Source organism: Thunnus albacares, chromosome 14, assembly GCF_914725855.1.
Source record: "Thunnus albacares chromosome 14, fThuAlb1.1, whole genome shotgun sequence".
Lineage (NCBI taxonomy): Eukaryota > Metazoa > Chordata > Actinopteri > Scombriformes > Scombridae > Thunnus > Thunnus albacares.
In genome coordinates, this window is record NC_058119.1 from 27,330,085 (window position 1) to 27,349,831 (window position 19,747).

At 38.7% G+C, this 19,747-nt stretch overlaps 1 protein-coding gene across 3 annotated transcripts in view; it reads left to right on the forward strand.

Annotated features, from left to right (window-relative positions):
* Positions 1-19,747, forward strand: part of gfra1a (gdnf family receptor alpha 1a) — a 103,986-nt gene that overhangs the window by 79,015 nt on the left and 5,224 nt on the right. For all 3 annotated transcript variants that reach the window (XM_044372298.1, XM_044372299.1, XM_044372300.1), the window contains 3 exons: positions 1,419-1,553; positions 10,463-10,644; positions 18,541-18,588. In XM_044372298.1, the coding sequence (XP_044228233.1) occupies positions 1,419-1,553; positions 10,463-10,644; positions 18,541-18,588 (365 nt within the window). The remainder of the gene's footprint in view (positions 1-1,418; positions 1,554-10,462; positions 10,645-18,540; positions 18,589-19,747) is intronic.

A 19,747-nucleotide genomic window follows, 5' to 3' on the forward strand; every position in this document is an offset into this window, starting at 1 on the left:
TTTTCTTCAAAGGATAAACGAGGTTTATTGTGACTTGGATTTTTTTGAAAGATTTGGCTCTCACTCAAATTGACATCAATAGCATTCCACTCACTGAGGTAATTGCTGAAATCCGGGAAACTGGTCACATTAGAAGTCAGACGGTAAAGAGATGCAGGTGATCAGACATTAAGCGATAAAGGTTTTGAACAAAGCTCCAGGTTCGCCAGATCTTTTTTTGGAAGAGAAAACAAAGGCAAACAGCGAAATGACCCCAGCAGTTCACAGACAAACTCCTGATACCTTCCTCGCCTCAGTTGTGTATATGTGCAATTTTTCTGTGCAGAAAGTGATTATTAACATTTCCAGTGTGCTAACTTTTGGTTTTACCTTCAAATAAAGCAATGGTAGGTGTGTGCCATATCATATTGTTCATAATAAGTATCTGTCATATTTATTACATACATTACATATTTATGTCATGATAAGATAAAAGGTATCATATTACCAATATTGTGGAGATGTCAGTCCTAAAAAAGGAAAACATCTCAGGATAAGTATGATCATCACATTTTAAGTTTGATAACTGATTAGAGCAGCATCTTGCAACATGAGGGGAAAAAAAAAACATTTTAACAAGATGGGAAAAGTTTCGTTAAATGGCTCAATCTGTCATGTTAAGGAGAGGAAGTATGATGAAAATCTCACCACACAAGCAGAGGAGAACAAACAGTCCAACATCAGGCTGAAGTTAGTTTGATAATCACCAGCTGGGCATGTTTAACCGATACAGTCAGTTAGTTCGATATTGATCTGCTGAACTGGACTGACTACACTTGCAAATGAAACCTAAGTTGTATGAAACATGAGTTTTTCTTTAAATCCGGTTTTATATCTCTAGCATCAGCTAATCCGTCCTCACAGCCCATCATGTCCTCACAACAGTGAGCTGTCAAAGAGTCGGTCCTCACAAGTCTCTAAACCAGACCACACATACACACACTGTCCACACAGCGCCAATTCATTCTGCCTACTGCAAAACAAAAAAGGCCTGTTTTGGAGTGCGGCCAGCGCAAGGGAACAATCTATTGGGGGAGTGAGAAATCACTGACTGAAGCTATTTACTTTCCCGCACAGTGAGAGAGCCTATTCTTCACTCCGGCTCCTCTGCATTCTGCTTCCTGCAGAAACTCCACCACACTGCGTTACTCCTGTACATGAGGGAGTGAAAGAGAAATAACAGTTACAATGATTTAACTTTTGTTATTATGACATTCATCATTTAGCACAGAAGGAGGATGATAACTCTGACTCTTAAAGGATTTAAAGATTCTGTTTTCTTTACACTTATCAGCCTTGACAATAAGTATTTCCTTAAAACAGAGACTGATGAATGAGTTAATGAAAAAAAACTGCTCCTCCCCGTCCACCTGCTGCAGGTACGGTGATGACGCCCAACTATCTGCGCTCACCCAAGATCAGCGTGTCTCCCTACTGCGACTGCAGCAACAGTGGCAACAACAAGGACGAGTGCGACAAGTTCACAGAGTTTTTCACGGAGAACACCTGCCTCCGTAAGTTCCCCCGGCCTCCTTTCCTCTGCTCGGCTGCTGTCTGACCAGCTGTCATCTATTCTATTTTCTTCTACTCTATTCTACTGTCTTATCTGTTCTGCTCGGTTTCTGTTCTGTTGCTTTCTCTGCTCTTCTGGTCTTTTTCATCTCTTGCTCTCGTTTCTTTTCATGTCTTGTCTCCTCTTCTCTCGGCCTCTCCCCCTCACTAAATATATCCTATTGCCATACTTGCATTGTTATCCCTCTACATTGTAGAGAAACAAGTCATATTGCACCACAATATCTGAATGTGTGTGTGTGTGTGTGTCTGAACTTGTCCTGCAAATCTCTGACAGAAAGCGGCTTTTTCATCCAACCCTCTTACGTGACTTTAATTAACACCTCCCTCAAACATGCACACACTCACTGTCTCTCACACACACACACACACATGCACGCACACCATTTACACACATATAAACGCACCTATTTCCGGACAAGATTAATAAATTGCGGGGCATTCCTACTGAGCGGCGGAGATAAGAGGCTCCTTCTGTTTTTGATAGTCTGCTCGGTGTCAGTCGGCCTGCTTTTATCCTCTACAGCACAGTTTTAAGTGTAACTTGAGTCTTCATTGATCCACGTACGGAGGTCAGAATCCAGGGTCATGAAGAGAGTATCTCGCTCAAGGACACCTAAGCCAGATGAATGTTCGTAATCACCCCGAGCTCGGACATAGTTAAAGGATGGTTGCTGAGAAACAGAAGGCTATTAGACCGTCTGGTAACAAATTCAATGTGAGCGTCTTCAAATGACAAAATCTCTGTTGATCTCAAAGGTTCAGGTTAAGAAACAAAATTTTATAACAGGTAGGGATGAGGGTCAATAAATGGTCAGTTTGCTAAGATTGCATTTAGATTTTCCAGTGAAAGTGAACCTATTGTATCAGTTACAAAGATTAGAAATGACAGAGTGGTGATTAGGGTTCGGCTCTAATGGCCGGTTCCATTTTGGATCAAGTTTCAGGTTGATGAAATATTTCGGATTAGCTAAGTGCTGAGGCTAACAAATCTATTATTAAATCTTTTATCTCTTATTAATCTTTTTGTTTTAGCAAAACAAAGACACAAAACATTCAGATTGCAGGCTTTTTATTTTTAGATGGCGCTTCATTGCCACTTTGTCAATTGAAATAAAGTCATCAAGTGACAGATTTAGAGCTGCAACAACTGGTTGATTTATCGATTAGTTTCCAACTGTTGAATTAATTAACGACTATTTTGACAATCTGTTAATCGTTAAGGATCATTTTTAAGAAGAAAACTTCAAAATTCTCTGATTCCAGCTTCTTAAATATGAATATTTTCTAGTTTTTTTAGTCTTCTATCAAAGGAAACTGAGTGTCTTTTGGTTGTGGACTGTCGGTGGAGACAAAACAACGTTTTTTCAAACGACATTTGAGGACGCCATCTTGGATTCTGGGAAACAATGATTGATATTTTTCACCATTTTCTGACATTTTAAAGGCAGGACAACTAATCAATTAATCGATCATGAAAATAATTAGGCAGATTATATCACATGTTGCTGAATTTCATAAATAACTTGACCAGATGAATGAACTTTGGCCAAACATCATGTGACAGAAATAAAAGTACTGCTATCAAAGCCTAGGATGGCGAGGGTGAAATACAAACTGTGTCGCTAGACTCACACTAGACTTACTTACTTAGTTGTAAGTTTCTTTCTGGAGAGGAAAGTCGGACAGAGTGAAGAATATCTTAAGTCTTTCACTATGAGACGGTGGATAAAAATATCAAATACGTTTTAATAATAATCATTTTGTGGGTAGTTTTGTTAATCAGCGTTGGTTGATTAGGATGGGAGCACTGTAATTTCCACGTTTTTGTGGATGGATAAACTGAACCTTTGATGAGGTTTGGGGAAAGTGGGATGAAGACTGATGAAGTTCTCACAGCAGGAGAGCTACAAGCCCCCGCAAAATGACTCATCCAAAATCTTTTGCTGCTCACGTCTCATTGGTAAACTTTGGTACAGAAGGAATCATGACTTTGCTGTCTGTTTGCATCTAACCGGCGTTACATCACATGATTTAATGGCCAATTTGTTGTAGAGTAGTACACATTCACCAGTGTCTGTAAATTCACAATTACGCAGCTGCCAAAGTGCAAAGTTTACCTCTTGCAGTGTTAATGAATCAATTTGGCATTCAATTGACGAAGCAACCGGCCTAAAGACACTTGAATCGAGCAATCAATTGGTCAATGTGTTTCTAAGAAGGCATATGCTCTGGAAAATGGTGTACATTCAAAAATAATGAGCCACAATAAAGGAGATAAGTTGCTGCTTGCGGTTCATCTCTGCACAAGCGAAGTGGGCGGTTTGATTTTTCTCGGTCAAAATGACAGTTACCAGATGAGAAAACACCAACAAAATGCAGCCTCATTTTCAGCAGCACTTCTCTCTCATCTGTCTTCTCCTCTTCTATTATCTTTTTTTTCCCCCCCTCCTCACCACCAACCCTCCCTCCTCCTTGTTTTCTCCGCTCTGTTGTCTTTCTACTAGCCGGGGTTAACGAGGTTGGTTCTGCCTTATAATAAAGGCTACTTTCAGTGTGTGTTTTAACGTGTGTGTGTGCACGACTGCGTGAGCCTCGGTACATGTATGTTTCTCGGCATGTTTGCAGGATTTTGAGCGTGTCTGCTCGAGTGTGTCTGTGTGGGATTGGTGAGATCAAAGGGGTTAATGTGGGTTAAAACAAGCTCCTTCTTTCTATCTTTTATTCGCTTCTTTTCACTGCAGGGAGCCGAGTGAAGGACAAATACACCTCCTCTGACTTTTCATTATTAGTCTTCCTTCACTTCTTTATTTTAACCATTACAACCGTTCCTCGCACTTGTTCTCCTCCTCGCTTCTTCTCTGCTCATCCCAGCTCTCTGTCTCCATCTCCCTCCTTTCATGCCCCCCCCCCCCCCCCCCCCCCCCCCCCCCCCCCCACCCCCCCTCTCTTTCTGCTCTCATTAAGCTTGCTCAGCAGTAACTGGAACTGACAACTCTGAAGATCCTGACACAGACCGGCTACAGGGTCATGACTAGAAGGAAACTACAAGGGAGAAAAAGAGAGAACAGACGGAAAGAGAGAATATGGAAATACTGAGAGACCTTTCCGTTCTTACACCATACTTTAGATGTTTTATTGTTTAGAGATGATGGGAGAGAATTTACTGGGATGTTGAGCCAGCAATTCTTCATTTACTAGTCATACTGGGAACAGATATTTCAGCGTATATATCAGCTCTTAAAATGAAGCAATGTTTGATTGAATAATCTGATAATTGAAAACTTTTTAGAGGCCTTTTTAGAGGTAAATTATCCAGCAATAGCTTAATTTATTTTGTCCAAACACTGGATTGGAGAAACGCTTTAATATTCTCAAGAAGACTTTGCGCTTTAATGTATTCAAAGCTTTTCCGATGTGATGCCTTCCCGTTTCCTGAATAAGCACTGAATATGCAAAGGTGACACACCGTCAGACATGATCATTATTCTAGTATTACAGCCAGTCAGGTCCATGTAAAGTGAGATGAAGTGGTAATGTAGCCGTCTGCGAGAGGCAAACCCACACTGTTAACACAAATATCTGCTGCAGTGTGAAGATGATATCGTGTTTGTTCAAATACGCCATGATGTTTGCATTGGTAAAGGTTAAACAAATGTTTGGTTTAGTGCTTTAAAAAGCTCTTTGTGTATGTGTGTGTGTGTGTTCTTGTACTGCTGTTTTTTGAGGAACAATTGGAGATTTAGACCTTGAAAGTGAGGATATTCGGTCTGGTTCTCACACAGTCAAAGGACTATTTTAGGGTTAAGACTTGGTTTTGGGGTTTAGAAAATAAATAGACATAAATATGACTTGTTGTTGATACTCACTGATGTTCACCTACAGTAATATGGTTTCAGGTCAAGTGTGTTGAAGTCATCCATTTCTAGAATAGGTGATTGGTCTCAGGAGACAGACGAGTCGTCTACACATTTAGGAACCATTAATGAGACGCTTTATAACACCTCTAAAATTTTAGGGGTTATTATTGCCTTCAATTTGTGGTTTGCTTTCTTTTAAATACTCTCTGAGTACTTTTTAAAACCCAGTTGGGCCTAATTTCAAGTAACTGTCCTCAGAATCATGGAGCTTTTGAGGCCTTTAAATGCTGAGACCCTCATCTAAGGTTCCAGTGTGTCAGCTCAATATTTTCTTAGCCGATTAGATTTGCACAAATAGATTTTTTTAGTAGTTAGCATGAAGCTATTTAGCGGCTGATGGCTACAATGAGTGTACAGTTATCACCTTTGCTAGTTAAGGTTTCCAAGTTTGGTGGTTAAGGTTTGGATATACAGCAGGTTAAGGAGGGTTAGAGGATAATATGTTAGTGACGGACCTCACAAGTATAGATGTACAAATGTGTGTTTGTTTGAATGTTTTGGTTCAGCTCCAATTTACTGTATATATCTTGTATATTATAGTGTGTTGCAGTTCTGTGTGGTCGCTTTAATGTGTCCTGAGTAAACAGACGCTGAGGTGCCATTTACTTTGCATTGAGAAGTAATAAGCTCAAAGGTTTGAGGCTTATTGTCCAGACTACTCCTAATGACTAGCGCTCTATATATGCTCATAGGAATACTTTCACCTCGTATGAAGTGCGGTGAAACCGTTGAAGTGGTAAAAACGGCACATTTACCCTGATTGGAAACACTGTACATACTCTGCCTTGAGGCTTGTTTTGCCTAACTCTTGATCCATAATATATTTGTATTCATGTTCACAGGTGTGTCCATAACATTTTCAGTCCATCGTCACAATGAAACATCTGCACTAAAGTGCTTTAATTTGAATATGTAGAAAGTTTTTAGCCTTTACCTGATCTAAACATAATGTTAGCATTGTTATCATTCCTCATTGAAGCTAATGAGGTCAAGTAGCTACAAGCTAATGCGCTATCTCGTAAAGCAAACACAGGTCAGTGCCATGATACTGAAATTACAGTATGGTATACAAAGTGAAGATAAAAACGCATATGTCATATAATTGGATTAGATTTATTTTTAATCTACAAACAAACTCTGAAGTGGTGTTTCTATAGTTACTGATGGAAAAGACAATGTAAGTCTTCAGAGGCAGTTGAATTGATTGGGAATAATGGACAATGCATGTATGAATACAATGATATAGAATATTTATTACATTTTAGGAAACAGGAATCAACTAAACACACATATATACATATTTCTCTTCACGTTCTGAGGCTTCATTTGAGATGCAAACTGTTTTCCACACACGGTCACTGTGCTGTGAGAGTAATTAGGTCTGAGATGAGGAGACAAAGAAGCTCCGAAAGAGCCCATCAACACTTACAGTACGCTCATCAGCCTTCTGCTGTCTCGACACAAAGCCTCCACCAACACAATCACATGTTCACGCGGATAAGCAAAAAATTAAATATGCACATGCACATTTGTGAGCAAAAGCACACGTCAGGCCTGCAGGATATAAACAACAATTACTTATTTTGTGCTGATTATTGCAAATGTGATATGAATGGCGGCGCATTTGTGTAGCTTTTTATACTTCATTTCTTTTTTTAATCTTTTATGTGTTTAACAAATTACAAAATTTCTGTTTATTTCTTTGATATGAGACCTGAAATTAGTTGTAATTTGTCTCATCATCTTCCAATCTGGGATTCATGCCACAATAATGACCTTTATAGCTCTATAGCGTCGACGTAAATGAAAGCAATTATGAAAAAGTCTGTTTGTCTATGTGATAGAGAGAGTATCTCCATCTTTTGGGATGTCTGGTCTTTCCAGAGGTCAATTCAGCAAAGCAGATGAAGTGAAGGAGTCTCCGGCTCTACTTAACTCAAGATTAATAGTCACGTTTATTAAATGTGCAGAGTGGAACAAACTCAAAGGTTCTTTCTAGGTCAGGGTGAGTTTAAGCAGAAGCCACTTCCACAGAGGAGAGGAAGGAAACGATAGAGGACAGGAGGTTGAGACCGTGCTGGGTAAAGTGGCTCTGAACAATATGTGTTCAAGTCCGTCCAAACATAAGAGTCAATCCTGAGGTGATTACGAATCTAAAAAAGTTGACTACTTCACTTCATAGTCTTAATTTGAGGTCTTGTGATCTTATTAAGATCACCTTTGCAAAGCCTGCTATAAAGCAAGCTGTTGAGAACACTGAGGGTAATTCTGACCTGCTCAGATGTCAAGCACACTCGGAGAAGGTTCCTCCGGTTCCACTTAAGTAAATATCTTGAACTAGGTCAGCAGGAATAAGGGAACGCTGCCACGGTTGCCTTCAGAGAAGACCATAAGAATAATAATAAGAATACAAGGGCAGGTCACTGACTGGACAAACACCCACCATTAAACATTCTTCAACATCTGGAGGATATTGAAAACAGTGGTGATACTGCAGGTGCTCCCTCAGCCCTGCAGGACATTTTTAGGGTATCCTAATGTAAAAGTGTGGACTGAGAATTGATTCACAAATTTGCTGACTTACTTCTTTATGTCAAGATGTGTAATAACACTGTGTATATATTTATCAAGCGTCATATGTACACCCATATGTAGACAGTCATTTTGCAAGATTTTGAGTGTAAATTATAGACTTCTTTCTTATTTTTCGAGTTTTAATATACCAGACTTGATAAAATCACTACAATAACCATCTCAATCAATTCCTCATGCCAAAATTATATAGAAAAATGGGGTCATTTGTCTCTGTATGATGTCTTCAAATCCAAGATGGCCGCAAAGATGGCAGCCAAACGGACCTATGGGACAATATTTCGAGTTGGGGACATGAAAATTTGTTTACTAGACACCTTGAGGATGACAAAAAACTAAGTTCGAAAAATGTATCAGTGGGGAGCATGGGAACCCCTCCTTCCTACTAGACTATAAGACTTTTGCATGACAAAATCCAAAGAGAGTCACAACTTTACTGATACTCAACAGGTCCTCAAACCAAAACAGCAACAAAAGAAGTAGGATTTTTGTGGTGCATTTTAAAAATGACCAAAATGACCTGCTGCCTCTTTTGTTAGGCTCAGGTTAATCTTTGAGCAACTAAAAGTACTTAGTCAAGTTTAGAAGAAATGTTCATTTGTTTCAAGAAATCAATGTTAATTTTTTGACCTGATAGACTTGAAACCCTCCTGAAACACAAAGCAGAACAATTCAGGCTGATGCCAACATCCTGAGAGACAGAGCACTTATTCAGGCAGGTAAAAGTCAATATCACTTATTGTGCTACATCTTCAAACAAATGTTTTATAACTTAATAGCACTGTATGAGTTGTTCAAAGTGTTTATAGTGTATCTGCACGGAGAGAGTAAAGGAAATAAAAGACCGATGGTTCATGAAAGCCTGTATTGATAAACTCTGTATGAAAAGATATTTTATTGGGAGACAGATAAATGACTAAATCAATGACCATCACATGAAAACAGAAATATTTTGTTTAGTTTGTTTTGTTTAGTTCTGCCAGCACAGGAACCTTTTTTTATTAGTTTGGTTTGCTTTTGTTGTTATATTTATTAATTATTAGTTGTGATTTTGTATTTGTTTTTCTATTTAAAGCCTCCGAAAACTTATCAAATGATAATTAGGAATTGTGTTTTGCACATTTTATATATTTATTTTTATTGTTAATTAAAATAAAACATCTGCATCACCCTTATATGTGGAATAGTACTACAGTTTTTGTTGTTTTGTCATTTTGTTGGCTTTAAATATGGTGAAGAATACAATGAAATACAGTGAAAAACAACCACTCGGTCCAACAATGTGAATATATGCTGTACATCATGTAGACGTCACCATGTGTCTTTGCACATGTATGTATGTATGAGCATTTCAATGGGGTTAAAGAGCTTGTATGCAGATCAGTTTTCCTTCCTTTACCACGGTATCAGGGTCATAATTCACTGTTGCAGGGAAGAATATCATTACGTTCAAACAGCAGCTCTGTAAAGCTCAGCTTTCCTCTGATGTGTATGTGTGTGTGTGTGTGTGTGTGTGTGTGTGTGTGTGTGTGTGTGTGTGTGTGTGTGTGTGTGTGTGTGTGTGTGTGTGTCTTTTACATCAAAGCCATAGAAGGCTATTAATAGGGCCACTAATGGACTCTAATGGTAAATAGCCACATCAGCACTCAGGTTTTTGACTGTGTGGTGAATTTATAATGAAGGGAAGTGATAACAAAACTTAAGTACCTTCTAACTCACCTTTAATTGTGGTTTTAGGCTGGCTTTATTTTAACACAGGGACTAACAAGCAGGTGATTCATGATAAGATCCAGCTTGGTGCTAAAATGACCTGCTTGGATTTACAATGAGTGTTTCTGTTGTGTTAAGTGATGTTTTACCAGTTAAATAACTACATGAAGAGCTCGATCTGGATAAAAAAAATAAAGTCAGAACAAACTTGCTTACTATGAAAAATAAATAAATCAATAAAATTGGCTTATTTTAGGAATATACATGTGTATATACTCTGGATTGGCTGGTGAACATGTTGTCAGCAGGAGGTTCAGTATCAGGTGCGACAGGTACTTTGCTTTTTCATAACTACAGAAGTAGTAAAATATTTATTTTAGAAAGCACAGCGGTACATTTTTAGTGCCGAGCGTTCCTCTTTATGATTTCTGACCGTCACATATAAACACTTTTGTGGCAATTGTTGTCTTTTATTGCGATCATTAATTTGGTTAACTTTTTATTTGTTGTTTGTTTTTTTATGATGACAGAGTTCCAACTTTGGCAAGAAAAATAAAAAAGAAACGTGTTCATGTTGGACCTCATCATTCATAGTAAGAAACTAATAAGCTCTGTCTTTCTCTCTGTAGGTAACGCCATCCAGGCCTTCGGGAACGGGACAGATGTCGGGATGTGGCAGCCGATGTCCCCCGTCCAGACCACCACCTCCACCACCACACCGTACCAGAGGAACCGCGAACGCAACCCCAACACCATCGACAACCACATCAACACAGACCCTGGCATCTACCACTTCTGTGGCAGTCTACAGGTAAAGAGACACACACACACACACACAGGATGAAGCTACTGTTGGATTCTGAGGAGGCTTTCCATCCAGCCTGGGACAAATCTGATCCCTGGACATTAAAAGATTTTCCAAAACCTTTCTATTTATATATAAAACAAAACTTATCTTTTTATGGATTGTTCAATATCTGGATTTCCAAAGCTTTTAGTCTTTCTACATTTTCTACATCACTGCATCTTCATCCTCTCACATTCTACCTCTTTTCACTTTCTGACAGGCTCCATTTGTTAATGCAGCGTTTTCACAATACCGAATACCGACGTTGAGTTACACCTGCAGTAAGCAATTACTGAATGTAAAGTGAGGATTGTTCACACTCACTGAGAATTAACACCCGACTCTGTGAAACTGTGTAGCTTTTAGCTTCTTTTAGCTCATTTTGATTCTTCAGTTGCAAGTAGAAGGTGCAGCTAAGTCTAATATATACATCCATAAAAAAAAAAAAACAGTAAAGAAACTCAGACAAGCAGTAGTTAGTAGAGTTAGTGGAGACCATATCAGAGCTTACAGCTTACTTGATTAGATTCGTCAGGTGGACAGAAAATGTTGCTCCGTGTCTTTATTTAAACTTCTAAACCGGTTTATGTGTAAAAAACAAGAAAAACATTTTTGATGTAACTTTTCCAACATAGTTATGATAATCCTGGTTGTATTATTTGTCGATATCAAGTACAAAACCTCCAATTTTTTTTCTAATTTTACCAGTTTTGTCATTTCAGGGGATTCAGATAATGAAAAACAAGCCTTTTGAGCTGAGCAGTATATGGAAACTCACCTTGCAGAAAGTATTTTGTGCAACTATTTCATATTATTAGTGTTATTTTTGATTCCATCTATTGCAGTCGTATTGAATTAATAGTCCAGTTTGTGTTGTTCATGTCCTGATGTGTGTTGGCCGGTGTGTACGATCAGCTGTTGGCACACTCATGTATAGATCCCTCTGTGAACCTGTATGTGCCAGCCCCACCGCTGCCTTGATAAGACTCTGAAACTGTATTTCTCAGTCGGAGCAGCCTCTCTTGCTCTACAGGAGCAACACTTATCTGGCTGATGAAACAGAGGGATCACTGGCAGCAATCCTGAACACCAGTGATGGGCTCCTCCTGGGTCAGGGAGGAAGTGAGGATAATACTGTCATTATCAACAGAGCGATGATAGGGACTTAAAGAGCCGTTTCACATAACACAATAATATTGCAACCCCATGCAGCATCATAAAATTACCGCAGTTATTGTTTACAGACATTTACAGAAAATCCTCCGGCAGTTTTAAATTGGAATCAACCTTTATCATTTCTTACTGCAAACAGCCATCTTAACTATAAACATATTTTTTTTAATGTTTGTGTTGTGATGCGCCTCGCTGTTGCAAACATCAGAGTTTCTGATTTGTTGTCGCTGCACAGGAGAATATTGTGCTTTAAAGGAGACATATGATGCTTTTTGTGATTTTTTTACTGTTCTAATGTGGATGGATGTCTATGTTAAACAGTCAAATTTCCAAAACTTGTTGCCGCCCCTTGGCAGCATCTGCCAATCAGAACAGAGTGGGCTCATCAGGAGGGCGGGGCCTTAAAGAGACAGGAGCTAAAACAGCCTGTTTCAGACAGAGGCTGAACTGAGGGGCTGCATAAAGGGGCAGTATAAGATAAATGAGGAGTTTTTAACTGGAAATCATGCAAAGATATTAAAAACATAGACCTAGAAATGTGCATGATACATCCTCTGTAAACCGAGCCGCTGTTCATTTGCAAGTTTTTATTTTAAGTCTTTTTGTAGAAGCTACAAACATTTTCTTGTTCAGAGACCCGCCATTAAGTCTTAGTTTCATAGTGATGAAATCAAATTTGATATTCAGTAACATTAAAACATTAATAATACACAAAATTAGCACAGTCTTTTCAACACTCTCAAAGTGTTTGTAAAGGTCTGAGATCAGATCGGCCCTCTTGAAAAGTCCTGTCAATGAATTTAGGAGTCGCAGCAGCTACCGGTCGTGTGTTTTGAATTTAGAGAGATTGCGCCTTTAACTTTTTCAGGACTGCTTTCAGAAAGTACAAGACTAGAATTTAATTGTACCGCCTCACAAACACACACACACACACACACACACACACACACACACACACACATGCAGACATACAGTCCTGCAAATTTAGTTAGCACAACACACACAGATACTGCGGATAGATGCAATTACACATTCCTGGCTGCACACAAAAATATACACAAATGCAAGTCCTCTCCTCTCCTCGCTCTCAACACACACACACACACACACACACACACATGCACACACACACACACATACACATAGTCCGTACTGATAATGAGCTTTGTTGGTGTACTGGTGCGTGTGTGCTGTTGGCACTGCTCTGATAGTACGTCAAGTACAAGTTAATGAGAGAGTTGTTGTGTTAAACCACTTCTCTGTGGTGTGTGTGTGTGTGTGTGTGTGTGTGTGTGTGTGTGTGTGTATCAGCGTGGTTGCTTGCGTGTATGTGTGTATGGTTTTGTGTGTGTATGGAGGCATCAAGGCAGCCTATGCTCTTGTAATGACACACTCAGGGGACAGGCCTGTCAGAAAACTCACTCCACTCTCCTCACTGATCTCTCTGTCTCTTTCACACACACACACACACACACACACACACACACACGCAGAATAACAACCATTAACCAGTAACTCAGAGGCTCTCCACTTCCAGCCAGTGACAGCCCAGCAACACTTAACGGTGGTGCATTTACCTCAATGCGAAAGTAAAGAATCAAAGAGCAGAGAGGGAAGAAAGCAGAAGGTGTAACCATCTTTCCAGTGAGGTCTTTCTTTTTAGGAACCGGGGCAGCTTGAGACCTGCGAGCCTTTCTCTTTCCCTTCGGTAATGTTCACAAATCAAGTTCAACTGCTTTGTGAAGATGGGAGAAAAAAGTGCTTTTAACTATAAGCTTCAGACTAAATTAGATGAGATCCAGCTTTCCATTTAGTCTTCATTTCATTTACTCAAAAGTATAATTTTCTCTCCTTGTGTTTTTTATTTTTCCTCTTTCTTTGTGTGACGTGAGAGGAAGCCTTCTTATTATTCTTTCTCTTGAGGTTTTAGAGGAAATTAAAACACTAAGGCCTTTTTTTTTTTTTTTTTTTTTATTCATCACACTGTGGTGTGGTGCTGAAGAGCCCACAGCAAACCTAGCACAGATAAAACAACATAAACACACACATGCCAGAGTGCAGACACACAGTTTGCAAGCCCCAGGGCTACATCAGCCTGTTCTTATGAATATAGTTGACTCCAAAGCAGGCAGGAAGTGCCCTGGACAAATATGGAAATCTACCACATGCTAATGTGACTTTTTAGAACAGGCAGGTATTAAGCAAATCCAAAACACGGGGACACGAGGCAGGAATATATTTTCGTTTTGTTGATGTCCAAATATTTTTTGAATTGGAAATAAGCCACTGCAGTTGTTTAATATAATAGGATACTTACAAGGTATGCAAAGGTTTATATGATTTACATGTGCATGTACTGTAATTTAAAGGGTCAGTTCACTTAAATTACAAAAAAAAAAAAAACCCTCAGTGGTATCTACCCGTGGATAAATTTGGCTTTATTTATAAGGTTTTACCATCTCCGGTAAGATTTCTGCTTCCACCTCAATTCAGTGGAGGTCGGTGGGATTTCATTTGCGATGCTCACAGGATTGAAATAAATTACATTTGAAAAATTCATCAGCTGTGTTTTGGAGTAACTCTAGATAATCCTCAGAATATACTGTAAACAAACGTTTTGATGGGAACTACTTTCTACCAAAGAAATAGTCCCTATACAAATGTTCACTATGCTTGAATTTTTTAATGTAATTCCATTGGCTTGTGTTGTATTGGGATGGAGGGAGAAGTCACAGAGATGATAATAATAATAATAATAATGATAATCATAATCATAATAATTAAAAAAAATAAAAATTAAAAGACTTGTCAGTCATTTTATAAGGGAAAGAAGGTTCTGATCCTGAGTTTTGAGCTCTGGTAGTTTTTGACGTTGGATGATTACATTTGGATCACAGATTGGGACCCTTTTTAATTTTATCTCTTATTTCAGCAAGACGAGGCTTCTAAATTGCTGAATTTGTAAGATTTGAATCATAGGAGAGACATTATAATGACAATAAAACCAGTGCAGCCGCAGATGGAGCTCTACTTCTAAATGGAATCGACATCCTAAGATTCACAACGATGTGTAATTGTACAAATGTTTGACTGTCAAACATGCCTTTAGGATTTCAGACTATTATCATTATTGTCTGTTCTGAGATGTGAAAGTGTTTTTAACTTTTAATGCATCCGAACAATGACTCTGAACACAGATGGGACCTTATCATGAAAACACAAAACTGATGAAGGTTGTGTTTAGTCATCGTGCTACTCAATTTTTTTCTGCTATCACGCTTGAAAGTCTTTGCTTATTCTTGTGTTTGAGTCTTTATGCAGAGGCCTGCAAATGCAACATGATTTATAGACATCATTCCACTGGAGCTTTTGCTTTTTTTTTTTCCAGTTTAGCACTGAGGCAAAGGTGTAATAACAGAATGCAGTTTGTCACTTTCTGTATTACCATGCCTGCTATATTCTGTACATCCCTGTTTTTGGCCTGAATTCACTATACTGTACACTGGAGCCATTTATTATTCTGCCACACCTACAGCCTATGCGCACAAACACACACACACACACACACACACAAATACCCATAAGCCAAAACTGTAGTTGCATTCGCTTACAACATCCATCCTCAATACAGAGATTTAGTGTGCAGGTCATTAGATGCAAAAGGAGCAAAAGCAGATTTCTTATCTTGAGCCACAAACTACTGCAGAAAGTATCAAACTCTCAACCAGATGCTTCGTTTACAGAAAACAGATCTAAAATATAAGTTGTTCGGACGTTGATTACATGGCCCTCTCTTCAAATCAGAGAATCAACTCATCGTGAGCTTGCAATCAACACAAGTGGTAATCACTTCCGATCTGTTTAGAAATTAACCTGAAGAGTACAAACACAGAGGAGAGAATGAAGAGCACCAATATGATGCATCATCTCTGAACAAATGCCATGTTTATCTGTACATTTGTCATTTTTTTCTGGTTGCAACTTGATTGTATTCATTTTTTTCCCTCATGGAGTCATGTTGTAGTTTTTTAATTAAGTGCATAAAGCATGCATTCCTCTGAGGTAAACATGCTTTATGTCGATATTATATTAGTTGCTCCTTATTAAAAAATATTAAAATCGCTCCAGATCCGATGTCTGCTCATGCATTGAGATTATCTACTTTTTTTTTTTGGATAAACATATTTAATATTAAATTTCCATCTCCGCCTCTCTGGAAAATCAGTTCATCTCTTTTGATTCTGCAGCGCACAGTTTAAGTCCAATTAAGGTTCAGTGCCAGTGCTGAAGGTAACGAGCACTTGATGTAAGCGGAAAGTGAGGATATGGAGGTCAGGGTGAGTGGGTGTGGAGTGCAGCCAGCATTTATGTAGGACAGAAGATTTTGTGTTCTTTAAGAGGCCAACAATCAAACCTGCATTCACTGGGGTTTTTTTGGCTACTTGGGGGCAGTCAAACAATCAGTAAACACAGTATTTATCATGTTATAAAGTTAATGTGGCTAACATGTTAGCATACTTATTTGCCTTAGCTTACATGGCCTATTTTCACATCAATAACAGAGCAGGGTTAGCATGTTTCATGTGTTTCATGTGAATTTACAAATTGAAATCCAATATTCAGTCTCCTTCCAGCTTTGGTTTGCTCTCTGACAACTCCTGAGGGAAATATCTGGCTTTTTATCTGTCTGCTGAATGCTCCACTAGTCATTAGTACATTGTCCGTCTACAGACAATCTGCTGACCTTCCCACTGTGGCTTTATCAGAGCTTTTTTGCTGTAAACAACATCCTGCTGCTGCTGAAAATGAGTTTGATTAAATCATTGAGACTGAACCAAAACAGTAAAGTTGGGAGCCGTAAAACCAAAACAACTAAAAGATGCCAAAAACACTCTGCAAAGCCAGCCGGGTGATAACTCTCTGTCTAAAGTGAGCAGTTTCACATACACATAATCATTTGATCCATCGTGAATACAGAGAAAGTGTTTTAGTTGCCTAAACTTCCTCCAGAAAATTGGCAGCACTGGTCATCTGTTCAAACACTTAAAAAGTCCTGTTCATGTTTTCCTGACAAGGGTCTCCTCTCAGTAGCAAAGGCTGAAGTAACAGGGTGTCGTCATAGGTCTGCAAAAAGTCTTAAAGACGGTAAGGGTGGATGGTTGGGTGTACAATGTGTGACTTCCACATTGGAGACCGCAATTCACGTCCCCTCTCCAACACTACTACAGCAACAAGAAACTTTACTGGCTTCCCACTGTGAGCACAGCCAGTTGTATTTGTTGGATAAATGCAGAAGGTTATTTATTTAAATGATATAAGTTTACGTTCAGTAGCAAAGGCAAAAGTAGAATGATGATGACTGCTGCAAGAAGTCTTGGGGAAGAGGGTTGGACATATAACATTCAACCATCCAGTGGAGACTACAGTTTGCATTTCTTCTCCTGCAAACACTCAGTTTCATGACCACAATCTTTCCCAAACAGTTTAGCTAGCCGAGCCAGACGTGAACTATCAAGGTGACCAATTAGAAAACACTCATATGAGTAGATTTTGTAACATGAGTCATTTGAAGACAGTAACAAGAACATATTTTGTTATTTAGGTATATAACAGAGATCTTGTTTTACTAAATCCATCACGCATGCTGTAATTTTAATAGTCCTCTATTAATATGCTATGAAACACATTTAAGACTCACGTGCTATCAAAGTAACGCTCACCGCTGTCGTCACAGAGCAGCTTCTACCCTCCGTTTACACACGGGACAAGTTTGTTTCTGTGTGTGTGTGTGTTTGTAGGAGAGAGAGAGAATCAGAGACGGCGTGTTTTTAGCATGCGACAACCATTGAATGATAAATCTGAGATGAAATCAGAGTCAGGGTTTGACTGTCCCTCTGTGCTCAGCCTCGCTCTTCTTCTCCTCTCAGTGTAAATATCAGACGCATTAAAATTTAACAGGCTCTCTGGGTAAACTCTCCAAGGTTATTGTAGTTTTTTTTTTTTTTTTTCCAATTTAGCTTAGTTTTCAGTTTTATTGTCTGATCTGCTTTTATGATCAGACCGGTATGGAGCTGTCAGAACTGTATACACTGAATGTGATGTGATGGCTATTTGGAGTTTTGCTAAACTACTTGAACGCTGATGCTTGTGTCTGGTTTGTACCTGTTGTGTAAACATATCGGCAGCATTTTTAGTCTAATTAGATTGTACATGGCAACATTGATTTGTTGATCAGAGCAAATTAATTACTGCAGATTCTGTGTCGACTTTCAGTTTGGGCTCAGCGTGACGATTGTCAGAGCACCAAAAATCTGTTGTGTCGTCATGATGATGTGCAAAATACATACAGTGCCAGTCAAAGGTTTGGACATACTTTCTCAGGTGTGTCTGACTGGTTCTGTACAGATATCCTCAAAGATTTGATATCCAAGCAAACTCAGTTACCCCATAGCTTGAAGGGAAGGATGCAGATCTGATTTCGATGCGGATGTGTTGCTGATAAACCAGTTTAGACCATAATACGTTTCAGATCTTGTCCATCCCAAAGTCAGAAGCTACATCTGGAATTTATAATCTGTTCATTTGGATCATTGACATCAACAAAAAGTATAACTATAAACAGGAATCTTCATTTTCTTGTGTTTTTTTGGAGGTTGGATTGTGATTCTTTGTCTTTGTCTTTTGCAGGCTCAGAAATTGAAGTCAAACTCAACTGTTGATGGCGTCTTATGTGTGGTAAGTTTATTGTCAGTTATATTGTACGATAAAATGCAATTGCAATCATGACATAATGTGTATATTGACTGTATTTTAGGGTGAAACATGTTCTACTTCCATTTAAACTTCTGGTTAATGTAAAACACTTCACTTTGAGTCAAGAAAAAAACAGCTGAAGGTTTAATTACAAATCACATATACTTGACATTACTGTCAAAGCAAACCTTAACTTTTGATTAATTTCCTACATTCTAGACAATCATTGTTTTCAATTAAATAAACTGTTCCCTTAAAACATGAGCATCATGCAGGCAATCACAGTAAGCATTTGACCCATTTACTTATTTGTTTACAATTGTTTTGCAGTTAAACCATTAAGCAGCTAAATCTCAAATTTCTTATATTAGAGCATCCTTGAAGAAAAGAAGAAACACATTCTGGGACTGCAAGACCACAATAATAAAACTTTCACAAAAAAATAAAGGTTCAAAATCCATGTAGTGACAAATTGCTGTCAAGTCAAGTTGATTTTCTGCAGTATGGCTTGATACTGGTGGTTCAGATAAAGTTGAATGTCTTCAGTTTTGGACATCTTAGCCTGAGAAAACCTGCACAAAACTTGTTTTGGGAGATGAAATCTCAAATCGTTTCTCCGTTTTATCCAAGAAAACAATTTTATTTAAGATCACAAGGCAATTGCCCGAGTTATCAAATCACCACAAACTCTAATCCAACCTCTGTTGGAAGTCTCTGACCTCCCTCTGACAGTGATTGCCACGGCAATCCTCCCTGCCTCCTTTGTAAACTCCTGTTCTTTGTAGTTCCTTTGAGGCTGAAATGGGAACGTTGCTTTACTGGTGGCTTTTAAAGTTCACTGTAAATGTCATTGTACAATAATAAGGCACTGTTATGCACTGGACTGACATTTAATAGAGGCAGGGACAGGTCTGGAGGAGATGACCCAGCAGTTAGCTTGCAGCTTTATTAGCAAGCCAAAGACTGGTGGGGAAACTCGATATACACATACATACATCTGCATGGTGGCACATACAAATGCACTCACACACACGCACACACACACACACACATAAATGTAGCTTTCCACTGTGGCATTTTAGTTATAAAAACAACCTTTCGATTTTTTACTTCATCATACCAACTGCATACATTTTAGACA